Genomic DNA, 17,449 nt, shown 5'->3' with positions numbered 1-17,449 from the left:
AAGAGTTTCTCGTGCTAAAATAAACAACTGGCAGTTTCCTTAGACTTGACTGAAGGAAGGAAAAGGTTTATGTTTCATACCTTTTATATTATATAACAACATTATTATGTGAATTTCAATTCTTCAATCTGTTTATTTAAACTTAAAAAATAGTATTAAATACTATAAATAGAAAACCGTGTCCAATCCTGAGCATTTACAAAAAGTGTGTAGCTAGTAATATAGTTTCTGAAATAATAAACCACTTATCCCTGATGGTCAGGCTTTGTATATATCACCCTTAGATTTTGTTAATTATAGTTGGCTGGAGGAGATGAGAGGTGGATAGGAGGAAAAGTTCTACTTGTTTTAAACTGTAGAAAAGGAAAAAAAAACTACACCTTATTTTGCATCTGTTGTAGCTCTTACATAATCATGGTATTTGTTCCAGCCAGATTCAACTTTGATTTACTTTACTGAGAAATATGAAATCTGTTCATAAAAAAAGATTATTTTCAGTCTATTTTGTTCAGCTCTTAAAGTGTTCTGGTTCTTATCAGACAAGGAAATAAGTTCTTGATGCTCCATAATCCTGATCATTGAGGCATTACTTGAATACTATCTAGAACATGATTCAATACTAGTTTCTGTAGGTGATACAAACATGAACAGTTATTCTTGATATGATGTAGTAGAGAAAGAATACTGACTCTCAACAATAATAGCATTTTATCATCATTTTTGGCTTGCATGCTTTTATTTTTAGCTCCTCTTAAAATTCCAGTGACATTATAAAAATTTTTGCAGAAATATAAATATACATCCTAAAAATCATATGGAATTTAAGGAACCACAAAGACTGACAAAGTTAGAGGGCTTCTTGCATTTCCTGATTTCAAAACTTACTACAAAGCTATAGTCACTAAAATGGTGTGGTACTGACACAAAGACAAACATTTGGACCAATGGAATAGAACCTAAAGCTCAGAAATAAACCCTTACCTATCAGATGATTTTTGGTAAGGGTGCTATGACCATTCAACAAGGAAAGGGTCATCTTTTCAATAGATGATACTGGAGAAACTGGACATCCACATGCAAAAGAATGAAGTTGAACCTTCATCTTATACCATACATAAAGATGAACTCAAAATGGGTTAAAGACAAATATAAAAACTCCAACTATAAATATCTTAGAAGAAAATAGATGAAAATGTCTATGACATTGAACTTGGTAACGAGCATCCCTTATGCTCTAGTACAGGAGAGCAATTAAGCTCTGGTTGGAGTCAGATCTGGGTTCAAACTCGAGACCTCTTCCTACTGTGTGATCTTAAGCAGTTTTCTCTCTGCTCTTGGACTCAGTTTTCTCATGTATAAAAAGATGAAAAGTGAGAGTAATAAATTGACCATAGGAATTATGTACATTCATGATTGCCTTAGCTTTTTCTCAGTAGATGACAGCATTACTAGCCATTCAGGAAAAGAAAAATAATGTATCAGTTAGGCAGGTGGGCTTTGAGTAGGATTTTTTAGGTTCATATCTGAGTCCCACCCTTTGTCACCTCTGTGACTTTGGACCACTGCTTATAGTTAAATAATTGAGGCCATTTTTTATTTTTGTTCTGAATAATGGAGTTAGTAATATTACTCACCTCATGAAGTTGTAGGGATCAAATGGGTGAATCCCCTTGTCGAGCTCTTCAGAATGTGGTCAGCTCTTCCCAGTTACTAACTGTTATTGCTGTGACAGGGCTCAGTGCAGCATCTGACATAGTTGGTGCTCATCTAATGGACTATTATATTCTTTAGACCATGATATTTAGGGAGTGCTTAACAGTGTGAGCTCCTAGGAGTGGCTAACAACAACTTGAACAGCACAAACACAATAGCCTTGGCTATATTATAGATCTTGAATATCCCCAAAGGCTCATGTGTCAAAGCTTGGTTTCCATGGTGGCATTTGGGAGGTGGTAGAAGCTTTAAGAAGTGGGGCCTAGTCCGAGGTCTTTCGATCACCAAGGGCCTGCCCTGGAAAGGGTATGTGGGACGTTCCAAACCCTCCTCACTCTATTGCTCCCTGGACCCGAGGTGCATGGGGTTTTGCTCCTATGTTTATGGGCCAGTTTGGTATCCTGTTACATTAAAGATGTTCAAATCTTTATCTCAGTTTTAATTCTGAGTGCTCTCATCTTCAAATTGTCCTGAGGTTCTTCATGTATTCTGTTTATGACTAATTTGTCAGACATATTTATGCTAATATCTTTTCCATTCTGGATTTTCTCTTTCTTTCTCTTAATGAAGTGTTTTATAAGAATATCTTAATTTAAATATAGTACAGTTTATCATTGTTAAGATAATTTAATGCTCATCATGTTCTTTTAAGGATCTCTACCTAGCTAAAGGTCATAAATATATTTTAACATGCACTTTTCTTTTTGTAAATATATCTATCTTTTTACATTTGGACTCATTATCAAGATTTTATTTTTTGTGTACAGTGATATAGAAGGCAAGATTCATTTTTTTTCATATTGAAATCCAATTGATCCAGCATCATTTATCAAAATGGCCATCCTATCTTTATTGTCATCCTAGCCATCAACCAATGCCAGAATATATGTAGTTTTTACTTTTTTTTTGGGGGGGGTCTTTTTTGTCTATTCTAGTACCAAGATTACAATACTCTAATGGTTAAAGCTGTAGATCATATTAAATATCTGCTTGTATAAGTTTCTCGCTTTGCTTATTTTAAAGAATCAAGTTGTTTGTTGTGCTGTGCTCACTCTCTTGTGTGCTTGTTCTGACTCTCCCTCATTCTTCTTAGATAAGGGGATGATATGTAATTCACTGATCAGTTTGAGAATTGACATCTTAGCAATATCAAGTCTTCTAATTCATGAACATGGTATGTCTTCTTAGTACTTCTTTGCTCTCTGTCAGTAGTCTTATATAGTTTTCAGATTTTCTTGTAATTAGATAATTTAATGTTGAGCTTGTGTTTACATCAGTGGGTTAAAGAAGCTGGCAAGTGTTAAAACTATTTGAAGTGATTTATTTATTTATTTATTTATTTATTTATTTATTTATTTATTTGAGGGTCTGGGGATGAAAACCAGGGGCATTTGACTTCCAAGCTACACCCCTGCCCTATTTTTTATTCTTTATTTTGAAACAGGGTCTTACTAAGTTGCGGAGCACCTCACTAAGTAGCTGAGGCTGTCCATGAGCCATGATTCTCTAGTGTCAGCCTTCCGAATGCTGTGATTACAAGTGTGCGCCACCACGCCCAGCTATTTGAAGTGTTTTAAAATAATATTATCTCTAGACTATATCTTAGACCTGAAACATCAGAATCTCAGAAAATAGGGCTCTGGAAGTCTAAGAACTTCTTTAAATTTCATCATACTTTTGATGGAAGTAAAAATCTTTCTGCAGAACTTGGCAAATTTTATTGACATTTAAATTGTCATACCTGTTTACCTTCCCATTGTATTTCTAGATAGTTACTTTACATGAATTGCCTCTGAACATTTATAAATACATATATAAAAGAATATTTATTATAGCATGTTCTATAATAGGAAAACATAGTAAACATTCTCAATTTATATTAATGGAAGATGTATTGAATAAATTATGCTACTTATATGTAGCATAATACTAGTAGCTATTGAAAGGAAAAAAACTAATCTATAAGTACTGAAGTAGAAAATTTAAAACATTTTTAAAGTTGAGAAATTAGGTGTTGTGTAAGCCAATATGGTTAATAAAACACACAGCTACACACATATATAAGCATATATAAAGACAATGGCTCCTTTACTGGAGAATCTAAAGATTTCTGTCATTTTTATTGTATCTAAACATTCTATAAATGAGCAGTAGGACAATCAGTGGAGTCAAATTCAAAACAAATGTAACTCAGATGACTCTAGTAGACATAGTTGGGGTTGTTGAAGTACCCAATGTTGGAATGAAAAAGCCTAGTGGGATAAATTCCTAGTGGTTTCTGATAGGAATGGGGAGGGGAGAGAACTGCCTGGCTTATTATATGTCAATTTGAAGGAAGGTTGAGAATAAAAATATTTTAAAAATTTTTACATATTTCCCTACTCTATTTCTGTGTTATTTTAAAACCTAGCACTTTACTTTTAAGTACACAATTCAGTGACAGTAACATTAAGTACTTCCAAAACGTCCTGCCACTATAACCACTGGCTATCCATCTCTAGAACTTTTTCATCATCTCAAACAGAAACTCTGTACCCATTAAACAATAACTTCCCATTTCCCCCTAAGTCCATAGTAACCTCTAGTTACTATGTTTACTAGTTTATAGTTTCTTTAGTTTGCTCTGTTTCTGTGAATTTGCCTACTCTAGGGACCTCATACCAATAGAATCATATTTCAAAGTTTATTCATGTTGTAGAATGTTCAAATAAATATTTAGAATATTTAATGCAGGGGGAACATTTTCAAGTTCATTTTGATGTATAGCCAAGTTTAGGACCACAGAGTTAGATGACTTTCTGAGGTCTGAGTGAACAAATTGTGAGGGAAACACAAATTTTGTGTTCACTTCAACAAATGTGTCCCCCAACCTCCCACCTGAGGCTCTCAGTTCTGTCAATATCCTCCTAAAGGCCCAGCTCACACATCAGCTTCTTTATGAAGTCTTCCTAAATATTCCAGACAGACATGCTTCCCATAACCTAAATGTTTTAATTGATTTATATTTTTTTAAATTTTGAAGCATAACTTGGAAGGTTTAAGATTCTAACAACCCACTCTCTCTAAAAGCAGGATATATGGTGTCTATTGAAAACTGAAAAACCTGACACCCTGAGCCAGTATTCCTAAATACAGCTGATTAGAGTTGAGAAGCATTTGTCCTCTTTCTATGAGCCACAGTATTCCCATTTGCCACAGTCCCTCTCACTCTCTCTTACCTCCCCAGCTCTGCGATGAATGCCTATTTCTGGTTACTGGTACTTGTTCTCACATTTTCATTATAGTATAGAAATATTTTCAGAACTTCTGTCATTACCAAATGAGAATTTTTTTTTTTTTTTTTAATGAAAGGGCCGGGCGTGGTGATGCACGCTTGTAATCCCCACGCTTGGGAGGCGGAGACAGGAGGATCGCGTTGGTTCGGAGCCAGCCTTGCTGGCTTTAAAGACCCTGCACCACCATGCCTGGCATTGTCATGCTTAATTTTTAAAGTCATCTTAGGCTCAATTTCTGAAATTGTTTTAGACATTATCTCTTCATTCTTCTTTCACCTTTTCATCAGTGAAACTCCCACCTCTTCTTTATGAGATAGATTAAAAATTCATTGCATTGGGAGTCTTCCCAGATAACCTCTCCCAACCTTGTGCTCCCCAAGCCTTTGGCTCACCCTTTTCTTTACTGGTGAAGTCTAAACCCTCACTCATTGCTTTATCTCAGCAGTACCCAGCTCCCACCCTGGGAAACACACTTCTCAAGGCACAGAATCGTTTAACACCTGGCCCAAGTCTCAGCACATAGTGGGTCTTCAGAACAGGTTGAAAGGTTACATGTCAAAGGAAGAACTATTTTTCTAGCATTTAATTTTCTTTAAAGTCTATTGATGTATGACTGTTTAGGGCAGTGTGTTGTTTTTACTGATTCCTGCATTTTCTTTTGTTTTTCATGGAACACATAGCACCGATTTCCTGTCAAGCTTTGCAAATAAATATCAAGGTCAGGGGCTGGAAACATTTCTGGAGCTATCCTGGTACCTCTTGATTTCGCTGGGCCAAGAAATGCTTTCAACCCCAGAGGGCAGAAGTTTTTCAAAACAAGACTGTTCCAATAAGGGTGTGTGCTTCCTCCATCCACGGGGCCCCCTCCCGCTTGCATTTTAACTATTTTGAAAAGAATGGGAATTCTGGAAAGCCTTTGGTATTTTTGAACCACTAAGCAGGCTTGGTGATGGGGTCCAAGGTGATTTCTCAGTGAGCAGTCCCTACACATAGGGGCAGAAGGAGAAGGAGACAAAGGGGTGAAAGATGCCCCTTCTGAAGTGGAGGTGGCAGGATTCCTGCTCATCACACTCCTCTCTACTTCCCCTGTTCTGACTGAGCTGTCTGCACAGTGCTCACAGAGACTCCGATCGCCATGTCGTGGTTGGTGGGTACTTGTCCAGGGCTCACACCTGTCAGGTCTGAAGCAAGTGTAGGGGGTCGTCAATGGCTTGGTCCTTTTTAATATTCAAGTTAACACACAGCCTTCCTCCTTTCCTCTGCCCTTCTTTTGTCTTTGTTTTTCTTCTCTTTGTTTCTTTTCTTTCCCTCCTCTTCAACACCCTTTGGGTATTGTAAATTGAACCTACGGACATTCTACTTTTGAGATACACCCCAGCCCTTTTTATTTCTTTATTTTTTATTTGAAACAGGGTCTTGCTAAGTTGCTGAGGCTCCTCAAATCTGTGATCTTCTTCCTCTCTCAGCCTTCTAGGTACTGGGATTACAGATGTGCACCACCATGCCTGGCTTCAGTACTTATGTTCAAGGTGGGCTCTGTGCTTGTAGACAAGTACTAGGGACAGAGTCAAAGGGGTATTTCATTAAAGACCCTCAAGAATCTCTTGGTGCTTGGTTCATCTCCAATGAGGCAGCACCCCTGTTATTGGGAGGTACAAGGAATGAACATTTTCTGGACACCTCCTGGTTATGTCTTTAAGAGTAGCTAGAGAGTGGGTAATAGAGGGAGGGTTCAGCGTCTTCACAATCCCCATCAACCAGCCCCTTTCCCCCACACTCTCCCATCCAAAATAGTGTAGTGACATTTCCTCAATTATATGTGAAGGGCTTCAGCCCAATTACTGTACTTTTGGAACCATCTGGGAAACCAGGTTGCTATTCTTGCCCCTTCAGACAGTTCACTGCAACACACACATCCAGTGATATATAAAATTACTTCCGGTCAGGAACAGTGAGAAGACTTAAACTGAAACTACACCCTCTCTCAGCTATAACCCGCTGACTTAATTATGTACAACTTTGTATGAGGCTGCATACTGTCTGCTCTTTCCTGGTGTGGGATGGAATAGATAAAGGCAGAGGCTCTGGGAAGCCTGCTCCTCCCTTTCATGACCTGCTCTGCCTCACCTGCAGTACGGGTTCCATATTTCTTCCCCCAGGCAGGCCTTAAGACAGACTCCCCTTACATCTTGTTTGGATTATTGCTACCATCTCCCACATGTCTTCCAAAATCCTATTTCTATACCTTTCTATACCTTTCTCTTTCATTAATCAAATGAATATGCCTCTGATGTTATCATCCCTCCCTCTAGGCTAAAATTCCTTGATGGCTTCATCACAGCAGATAAAGCCCAAAGTCATGAGTTTCTAAGTTCAGACCCTTGGGAATCCAGACCAACTCAATTTTTTAGATTTTTCTCTCAACTTTCCTCATTTGCCCACCAAGCTTTGTTTTACCAGACTCTACAACTTCTTCAATAGTCGGGCATGGTGACACACACTTGTAATCTCAGCATTTGGGAGGCTGAGACAGGAGGATCGCAGTTCGTGGACAGCCTCAGCTATTTAGTGAGGCCCTTTGCAACTTATTGAGACCCTGTTTCAAAATCAAGAATACAAAATAGGGCAGGGGGTGTAGCTCGGAAGTCTAATGCCCCTGGGTTCCATCCCCAGACCCACCCACACACAAAAAAACTTCTCCAATATACACTGCATTCTAAATTCCCAGTGCCTTTGCTCATTCTCTCGTCTTTCATTTATTTTAGTCATAAAAGGTTTACATTTTATCATGAACAAAAACAATATCAACAGGTCCAGCATTGCCCTTGGTGATGGAAATTCAGCAGCAGGAGCCACATCCTGAATCATCCTGAAGTTTTCAGCCTATTGAGAGAGGCAGACAACAGCAAAGAAACCCAACAGATAAAACATGAAAAACGATGGCAAGTGAAGAAGGAAATAAACAAAAGCTGTGTGAGAAGGGTTTTGTGGGGGAGAAACTGTCTTTTGGAGTGGTCAGAAAGGCACGTAAGGGTGTGCTGTTTAAGCTGAGGCTTGAAAGGTGGGGAAAGCAAGTGATGATAGAGTCCTCCAGGTGAGCACGTGTGTGAAGGCCCCGGTGTGGAGATGCATAGAGGACTTCTGAGATCCAACAAGGGGCTGAGTGGATGAAGGATTGATCAACAGGAGGGGTGCGGCCAGCAGGACGCTTGAGGAGCTCGAGGATGATCCTGAAAGCAATAGTAACGGGCAGTTCTGGGATAGGATTGGCATTTAAAGAGATTGCTCAGGCTGTGAGGTAGGGAATGGGTCAGTGGGGGGATACTGAGGGCCAGGAGACAAGCCCAGAGCTTTCCTGGAGCACTGAGGACACTGGTGATGTGGACGGGGTAGCAGGCTGCTGGAAATGTGTTGGTTGGGAAATAGGCAAGTCTTAGGGCTGAGAGTGGACTTCAGAGAGGGAGGAAAGATCAAAAGGCATCTTTTTAAGCAACAGGACCATTTACTAGGGGTTTTAGGAGAGGACTGAGTTTAAGAGCATCACAGTTCCTTGTTCTTTTTTTCCTTTCCTTTAGGCCAACAAAAACATCACCCACCACCCCCGAGACTTCTCATGTCCTCAGGTAATTTCTTTGCTGAGGGGCTTCCATCAGAAATCAAAGTTATTTGTGACCGTTGCCCCTGGTCCTTGATATCTAATGTGGCCCTCAGGACAGACTGCCTCTATCACACATGTTTTCCCTGTAGACAGCAGCCCCTGAGGACACCGCTGACATGGGACATAACTCTCCATTGACAGAGGGGCTCTGCTGGACTCTTGTGGGATGGACTTGAGTTTAGGTCAAGGGCAAGGCCATGCAGAATGTACTAGAAAGGAAAGACCAACATTTAGAAAGCACCCTTTGGCCACTGGCTCACCTTGCTGGCAGGTGACTGGCAGTGGAGGTGTTTTCCACACATCTGCTGGCAGAGAATAACAGCTGCAGCTTGAGCCATATCTCAGACCAGTCAAATTAGAGTCTGGGGTGGGCTCAAGCTTGGGTGTTTGTCACAGCACCCCAGATGATTGCAAGGGGTAGCCAATTGCGTTAGCAGCGGTCTAAGGAGACTGGACCTCACAGGGACCTTATTTCTCTTATGGGATTGCCCGTAAGTCATGGCAGAACCCTGCTAGATAGGTAACATGCAGGAGGGAGGGAAGGGGATGATGTCAGCAAGGGCCAACACAGACAGTGTTGGGTAGCACATCTCTCACACCTGACACACCTGCCCTGCATCTGAGGGCCTTGGGCTTTGTGTCAAGCCAAGATAAGGATAGGGTGGGCCTCGGTGTGACTGTAACAGGGGGATGCCAACCTCCCCTAACAGGAGGGAATCCATGTCCAGGACTGACAGTCAAGCTCTGGTCCCAAGCAGCAAATTCCCCCTGTGCCATCAGCTCCGAACCCACACAGGATTGTGTGGTCACACACTCGGGGACTTGGGCACCTCTCGTTCTCCTGGTGGTGAGTTCCCCTGGAAGGGCTTCCCTCTGGCAGAGCATCCACTTTTCTTCTGTTGCCAATAAAAATCCCCAGTGCTGCTCTTTCTCCTTCGCTTCCTTGTATTGCTTTTGACAGAGTTTGCCAGTTAGCTGAGGTCAGGATTTCCTTTTTACAAACAACCTGCTTTCAGTCAGCAGGGCCAGAGGTTTCCGAAATTACAAACCCTTTCATTTCTTCTGCCACAAGTCATCCTGTCAGTTTGTTTAATCACATAGAATGGGGAGACATGGAAAGGCTCAGAGAGGCACTGAAGGGAAGACATGCTTTTAGGAATGCAATCCTTTTGGATTGTTAAAAAGTACCCCAGAGAGGCGGGATGAAACTGTTGTAGCTCTCATGGCTGGGACACGTGTGGGTAAAGTTGCAGTATCTGGAAGGTAATTTCTTACAAGTCTCTAATGAGTACACAGTGTTCATCAGCTTCACATTCTCTTAAGCAAATGGCCTCCTTTATATTTGTGTTTGGAAACATCTGTGTCATAAACAAGTTTTGTAAAGCAAATTTAAAACATTATGAAAGCCGGGCGTGGTGGCGCACGCTTGTAATCCCCACGCTTGGGAGGTGGAGACAGGAGGATCGCGCAGGTTTGAAGCCAGCCGCGCTCGCTTAAGAGACCCTGTTTCCAAAAATAAAAAAAATATAAAATAGGTCTGTGAGTGTAGCCTGGAGGTAGAAGGGCTTCCAGGAATACCAGTACCACCAAAATAATAATAATAATAATAATAATAATAATAATAATAATAATAATAATAATAATAAATAAAAATTAAAAAAATAAATAAAACATTATGAAATGTGTGTTTTCTTTGACATTCATAATATTCAATGAAAGGCAAAAGATTTAAACCAAGTTCTAGAAGGAGGACATAGGATTGAGATACTTGGCCTTCAAAAAAGGCATTTAAACATCATTGAACAATTATGCTGTGGATAGGATGCCAAGTAGGCTTTGAAAATTAGAAGGGGACACCTAGAGTTACTTTATTATTTTGTGATAGACCTGAGAGACAAAGATAACATTGCTGGCATGGAAGCTCTTAATCTTTTCATGGTTCTGTGTTGTATTCAAGATGATGAGTTAAGTCACAACCAAAGAGGGTGGGTTGAAGTCACGACATTGGGCAAAGCATTTAACCCAGGTTAAAATGGGGCTAAACGAGGCAGTGCCTGGGCCCACTACTCTAAAAGTAGTCTGGTATAGAAGCATCACCCAAGGGACATCTACAGTTGCTAAGGCAGGAGCAGAAGTACACTGTTTCTGTCCTCTTCCTTTTGTTCCACAAAGGGGGCCGCCATGTGCATGCGTAATAAGAGCACTGGGCCTGAAGTTCTATTCAGAGACAAAGGGCAGAGCCCTGTCCCTCTCCTTCTGGCCACTCCGCACTTCCTCTCTGAGTGCCAGTGCTGTAGTCCCAGAACCTTCACTTCTCTTCTCCCTCCCCAGCTTGCTCTATACCTTCCCAATCTAGGGTGCTCCCAGGCTCTTTTCTGCTTGGGCTTGCTCCTCCCCGGCATTCAGGAAGCTTCACCTGCTCGCCTATTCTAACACCACCCCTCACCTCCATCAGTACTGCTCACAGAGCCCTTCCGAGCACAGCAATGAACTCTTTAGTAGCCACAGCCCAACAATTGTGGTCAGGGACCTGTCATTTTCAGTTTGTTTTGTAGACCAGGCCAGAACAATGCAATGCATGTCTGTAGGGTCTGTGCATTTGAAAAGCTGGCTTTGCACTTGGGAGGACAAACAATATATAGGAACAGGTAGTGTTACTAAGCAACATTAGAGAAACTGTCAGGCAGTGTCTCAGATTCTATATACTAACTTTCTTTGTCTTCACAAGAATCTTCTGGGGTAGCTATTATTGACTTTTTCAAATGAGAAAACTAAGGTACAGAGAAGTTGAAAAGCTTAGCCTCTGGAATGGGGAGGCTGGGATTCCAGGCAGTCTGGCTACAGAAGCAGAACTCTTACACAGTGAGGTTGACTCCTTCTCTTGAAGATATCTTGTGACTCCACATTTTCTCCATTCAACCTAACAGCCAATCTGATCACTGCTATTAAAAAACAAACTCAGATTCCCCTTTCCATCATCCTGGTCCAAATAAGATCTTGGGTGGCCAGACAGGACTAATGGGCTAATAACAGCGAATTCTCCCCTCAGGAACCTGAGTGATCATTTTGAAGAGTAAATTAGACCAGGGCACACTCCTGCACAAGCCCTCAGTGGCCTCCCCTTTCACTCACAGTAGAATGCAGATCCCTTAGGTCAGCCACAAGGCCTTCCTAAACTCCCTTCCCTCACAAAGTCATCTCCTCCACCTCCTCTTGGACCCACAGGTTTGGTTTTCTTTGCTTTTGGTCCTTATCTTGCCTCCTATTTCCTAGCAGTCAAGTCTCAGGTCACTCAGTTCAACAAGGCTTACACACATCAAATATGCATGTTCCATAAGAACCTTTCTGACTTGAGTGTATCTCATTCATTCAATCACTCATTTATTGTCTGTCTCTACCAATTCTAATATAATCTCAGTCCTGGGGAACTTCCCTTGAGCATCCAAGATAGTGCCACATGGTGAGGGCCATGTGGATCTAAGAAATGGAATATAAACTGCCAATACATGTGGAGGTGGAGAGGAAAACAGAAGTTCAAGAGAGCTAACACTGCAGCTTTGATGTGAAAGAGGGTTCTGCAGATGAGGGGGAACGGAGCTGGCCAAGCTTTGGGTAGCTTGAGGCTGGAGAAGGTCATTGCCAGATCTGTAACTGCTCTGAGCAGAGGTGAAGCAGAGCACTTCAGTGTTGTTATGGTTCAGTAAGGAGCTTGGTATTCTGGCCTACTGTCCTGAAGGTTTGTTTCTTTCAGTGATGAGAGATAAGGCTGAGAAGAAAGTACAAACTGCCTTTGAAAGCTGGAGGATGTCAGGGGAAAAAAAATCTGAGCTCTACTCCACAAATGAGAACCCTGTACATGTTTTGGCCAGCGGTGTCATGGTAGAAGTAGTACTTTAGAAGACTCATCATCTCATGGTATGCTCTCCATTTTCTCGAATTTCTATCTTCATCTAGTACGTAATAATACCTTCACTCCACCTCTCTTTAAAGATTTTTTTTACTCAATTTTCTTCACTTTCTTTATTATTGAAGCTGCTTGGCTCACTGCATGTATGTGAAAAATATACATTCTGGGGCTGGTAAATTAGACACTGCACATTTGATTTTTACATGTTTGATGTATGAATGTTGTGTTTTCTAAGATTAAATTCTCAGGAGAACGCAAGTTATGCTGTTTTATAACTCTGTCAGTGTGGTAATCTGGCAAATCATAGAGATCTATGTTATGGGCATTCTTTTTTATTAAATTGCCTTATATTGCTATCCCTTGGGTGGCTAAATCTATGACCTGCAATTCAAGATACTTTATTCTGATTTCTGTTCTATAGCAGATGAACTTGAATGAGGGTCTAGTTTATATAATTTGGGGGAGTAAAGAGCTTTCCCACTCATCAATTCTTTTTTTTTAATTTTTGGTACTGGGGTTCCTGGAAACCCTCTATCTCTGGACTACACTCCCAGACCTATTTTATATATTTTTTTATGTGGAAACAGGGTCTCTTAAGCCAGTGCAGCTGGCTTTGAACCTGCGCGATCTTCCTGTCCCCGCCTCCCAAGCACGGGGATTACAAGCCTGTGCCACCACGCTCGGCCCACTCATCAATTCTTACAATCGTCAAAGAAACAGCTCTGCCTTCTAGTTAAGTCCCCTAAGATTGATAAGGCTTTCACTCCAATTGCTTCATGTATATTCCTTTTATAGGACTTTGAGTGTTATTGCAACCAAATCCTGCCACTTCCTATATATAGCCAAGAGGAAAACGATGATACCGATATTTGAGGAACGTACAGTACTTCACAAATCAATTTTATTAATTTAAACACAAAATTAATGAAGAAAAACTATGTACACAATGGTGGACACACCACACCTTTTTACAGTAAGGCCAAGATAAATTTTGTCTTTTCAGTCTGCAGAGTAAGAAAACATAAAATGAAAAGGTTAAAAAAATCATCAACTTCAGTTTGCTTCAAGCAAAAAAGCAAAAAAATAAGCTAATTCAATTGTTAAACAATTTGGAGAATTCACAAATGACTAATTCTAGCAGCAACATGAAACTCCAGGAAAGGATGAAATAGCTCTTTAGCTACTGTAGGTCAAAGCTAATGGGCCCAATATACTATTAAAGAAAATTCATCAGGCAATGGAAAGCTTTGGATAGACTAGTGCCCAGACAAATTGATCACTTGTGGAAAAACTTTATTATAATATGAACAAGGTGACAGTTTTTATTTCCTAGATTTATGCTTCTCATAATGTAAGTGGAGAGTAACAGATTTTGGTGGTAATGACTCGGCCATATCCACTGTTGGCAATGAAAGGTCCTCTGGGTATGGAGGAAGACAGAACATGAATGTAATAGAGTAATGCTGAGTTTTAATGATTTCTAGATATATGGTAATGTCCTCTTTTATCTGTACAAGAAAATGCAGACACAATAATTCTGAGCATATTCAAACTCAGTCTCCAATTCATGAATCATTTTATTAATAAAATATATCTATCCTCTATATTCTTTCTGTGGGATGAAGCATTTGAATAATTATTTTCCCAAGTAGTTACATATAATACATTAGTATTAAATGAAAAAGTGAGATGGTAAGAGGACTTTTCAGTTTTTCAAATTAATTAAGAAGCTGCTGTGTTATCCTATCAAGGCCTTCCTAACAGCATTAAACATTTTTAGATAGAAGAACTGATTGGGGGGAATTTGGAAAATAAAATTCTTATTGACACTTGACATCCATGCTTTTGGTCTTGACAACATTATAAAAAATCCATTATCTACATATTTATACTCAATACTTGGATAAGGCACTGCGCAAGAGTCTGTGCACATGTTGCCTCAAGCTTCACTATGAAGGTATCACTACCTTTCCATATCATTTCCCTAAACAACATGTAAAAGAATCATCCATTATTACAAATTTACACCAAAAATTCTTTCTGTACATGATTGTCTCCGTGATGTACATATTATACGTTTAAATTAGACATATTTTAAACTACTTTGCAATGTGCTAAAATTCAAAGAACTTGCTATGTCATGAGGAAAAGGTCTTTAATCACTCATTTCTTATGTTATTGTCTCTTCAGTTATTTGATGTCAAAAAAGTCTATCTGGATGAATTTTATGTGATTTATACCTCAGTAAATCTGTTTTTCTTTTTTTTAAAAAAGTCTGTTCATAAATAAGTAGAGATGTACAGATTACCCTGGGTATGAGACGCCAAAAAGTAAACCTTCTTTACAAGAAAATTCTTCCACTGATATTCAGGAAATACATTTCAGTCTTTGTTGTGCAACCAAGTTTGCTGTACTAGAGAAGCTGTTTATGTCACATTGAAAATGCTAAAAACTGAAGTATTTGTAGGTCCTTTCTTCACAGGTTTGAACCGTGTAGTCAATGTGGCAAAGACACATCCCACTTGCTAGAACATTCTCATGGCTTATTTTCGTTGGATTCACAGTACTAGAGTCGACAGCTGTTCTGAAGAAACACACATGGTCCTCCATTCGCCACAAAGGCAGAGGTCGAGATGGAAAGCAGCCATGTATCAATCAGTTGAAATACTAAGTCCTGGAGTCCAGCGCTGACCCGAGGCTCAAGTCTGTTGGGTGTGTCCCCGGTCGCAGGGCAGCTGTGTGGTTTCAAAGTGCTCTTGCTGCTGTTACAGGTACTCCAGTTCCAAGGCGTGATGTAGGGCCATGAGGTCGGAGTGACTGGAGACCCTCCAGAAGGGCATGGCATGCTGCAGGGGGCAGACACATGGTCAGGACAGAACGCGCCCGCAAAACCCTGCCCACTCCTTCTGAGTCCGCTACAGGGTTCACCCCCCTTGTTTCAGTATTGCATAAACTGCCAGCTATCACCTTAACATCACATCTGTCCAAATAAAAAAGGCAAATGTTAACCTCACCTAAGAATACTGGACTGAGTTTTAAAACGTAATTTAGAGTCTTTTCTTTAAGAAGGTTGTGGATATTTCTGAAGCAGATCTATGTGGTGACTCCAAACAATTGCTACAAACAAAACTTTGCCCCAAAGAACTTTTAAAATATGTATCCAGTATCACTGTGATGTGGAAAACTTAAAAAGTTTATATTTTATGAGTTTAAGCAGTTTCCCTTAGTTGGTTGTATTTTACATTTTTCCGAACATAATCTTGCTCATATCTGAAGCAACTATTTTTCATTTATTTCCGCCAGTTATTTTTCATATTGACCTTAAAGTGATTTTATCATATGGGAAAAAATTTAATGGACATTTAAGGTTGCTTTTGTATGTGTTTGTAATTGTTAAATTCTCAATCTAAAAATGAAATCTAAATGATAGGAATGTTTGTAAAACATGTGAATAAGCCAGAGATAAGGAAAACAGGAAAAAAAAGTTTTCTTAATCTGAAAGGTGAAAATATAGACTAAATTTTTACCATTTGAAAGGACTGTAATAAGCTGGGTGCGATGGCACATGTTTGTAATCCCAGCATTTGGGAGGCTGAGACAGGAGGATGGTGGTTCTTGGTGAGGCCCTTTGCAACTCAGTGAGAACCTGTTTCAAAGTAAAGAATAAAAAATAAGGCTGAGGGTGTAGACTGGAGGTAGAATGCCCCTGGGTTCCATCCCCAATACCACAAAAATAGGACTATAGTTAAGTACTTAAACATTAGCAAAATCTTTTTCTAAAATAAAAGGAAGACAATCACTTTTTTTTGGTAGTAGGGATGGAAGCCAGGGACATTCTACCTTTGAGCTACACTTCTACCCATTTTTTAGTTTTTACTTTGAAACAATGTCTCAATGAGTCACTAAGGCCAGTCTCAAACCTATGATCCTCCTGTCTCAGCCTCTCAAGTACTGGGATTACAGCCATACAACACCCAGCTAATAATCACCTTTAAATGGACAAACTAATGCTTGGCTCACTGAATGATATATTATGAATTACAAAATATAATAATGAATCATAAAATAATATGGAGGCCAAAGTATAATTTGCAATGATAGGCCTGAGGAAATTAGGTAAAAAAATATGGTATAGAGGCAATCAGTGGATGTGAGACTGCATTTTTAAAATCTGTAGATAATAATTATGAAATTTACTATTTTGATATAGATCACATAGCTGCTATATACTGGGACGCAAACTATTATACATAAGTTTTAGCAATGTGTTTGCCTCAAATTTATCTGTTATAATTATATACCACATTGCAATATCAAATATAGATCTCTCTGGACTCAGTACTACTTTGAAATATCTATGTATTCTTTGTTATTCTTCAATAACAGAATAGTCCCAAAAAGAATACCAAAGGTTACTTTGTAGATTTCTAGAAGAATGTTCCACTTGGGACCTTTAGATTGATTGTTAAGATGTTTTATTGTGGTTTCATTCAGGAATTTTTTTTACTTTGCAGGCACATAGTCTAGGTATAGAAGAACATGAGATGCGTATGAACCTGGCTCACAGTCCGTGGGCAAATAGCAGAAATGTATAACAGTTATAAAAATTCATCTGGGTTCTAAGAGAAGCAGGAAGGGAGACAATTATCAGTGCCTGGTAAACTGAGGAAATGCCTAAAAGAGAGAAGGTGATAGTTGAGAGGGGAATGAAAGGAAGAGAGAACACCTATTTTTCTGTGGGTTGAGACAGAGGATAAAGGAGACACTCATCACTAGCTCCATTGGCTGGGTATGAGAGAGTGTGTGGTTAGTGCAAGCCTGGCTCTAGATGGTCCAGGGCCAAATTAGCCCTATTAAAGAGTTTATTAGTAAATTATAATAGTTATTATGTACTGG

At 39.7% G+C, this 17,449-nt stretch overlaps 1 protein-coding gene across 8 annotated transcripts in view; it reads right to left on the bottom strand.

Annotated features, from left to right (window-relative positions):
* Positions 1-15,318: 15,318 nt before the first annotated feature.
* The window catches only part of EYA1 (EYA transcriptional coactivator and phosphatase 1), a gene marked incomplete at both ends in the record, with an annotated part of 350,889 nt that continues 348,758 nt past the window's right edge, over positions 15,319-17,449 (bottom strand). For all 8 annotated transcript variants that reach the window (XM_080694448.1, XM_080694452.1, XM_080694453.1 and 5 more), the window contains one exon: positions 15,319-15,399. In XM_080694448.1, coding sequence (XP_080550574.1) covers positions 15,319-15,399 — 81 coding nt within the window. The remainder of the gene's footprint in view (positions 15,400-17,449) is intronic.

The sequence above is a fragment of the Muscardinus avellanarius genome, assembly GCF_963383645.1.
Source record: "Muscardinus avellanarius genome assembly, chromosome: 4".
NCBI classification, from domain to species: Eukaryota; Metazoa; Chordata; class Mammalia; order Rodentia; family Gliridae; genus Muscardinus; species Muscardinus avellanarius.
This window is presented reverse-complemented; position numbering and strand designations above follow the sequence as displayed.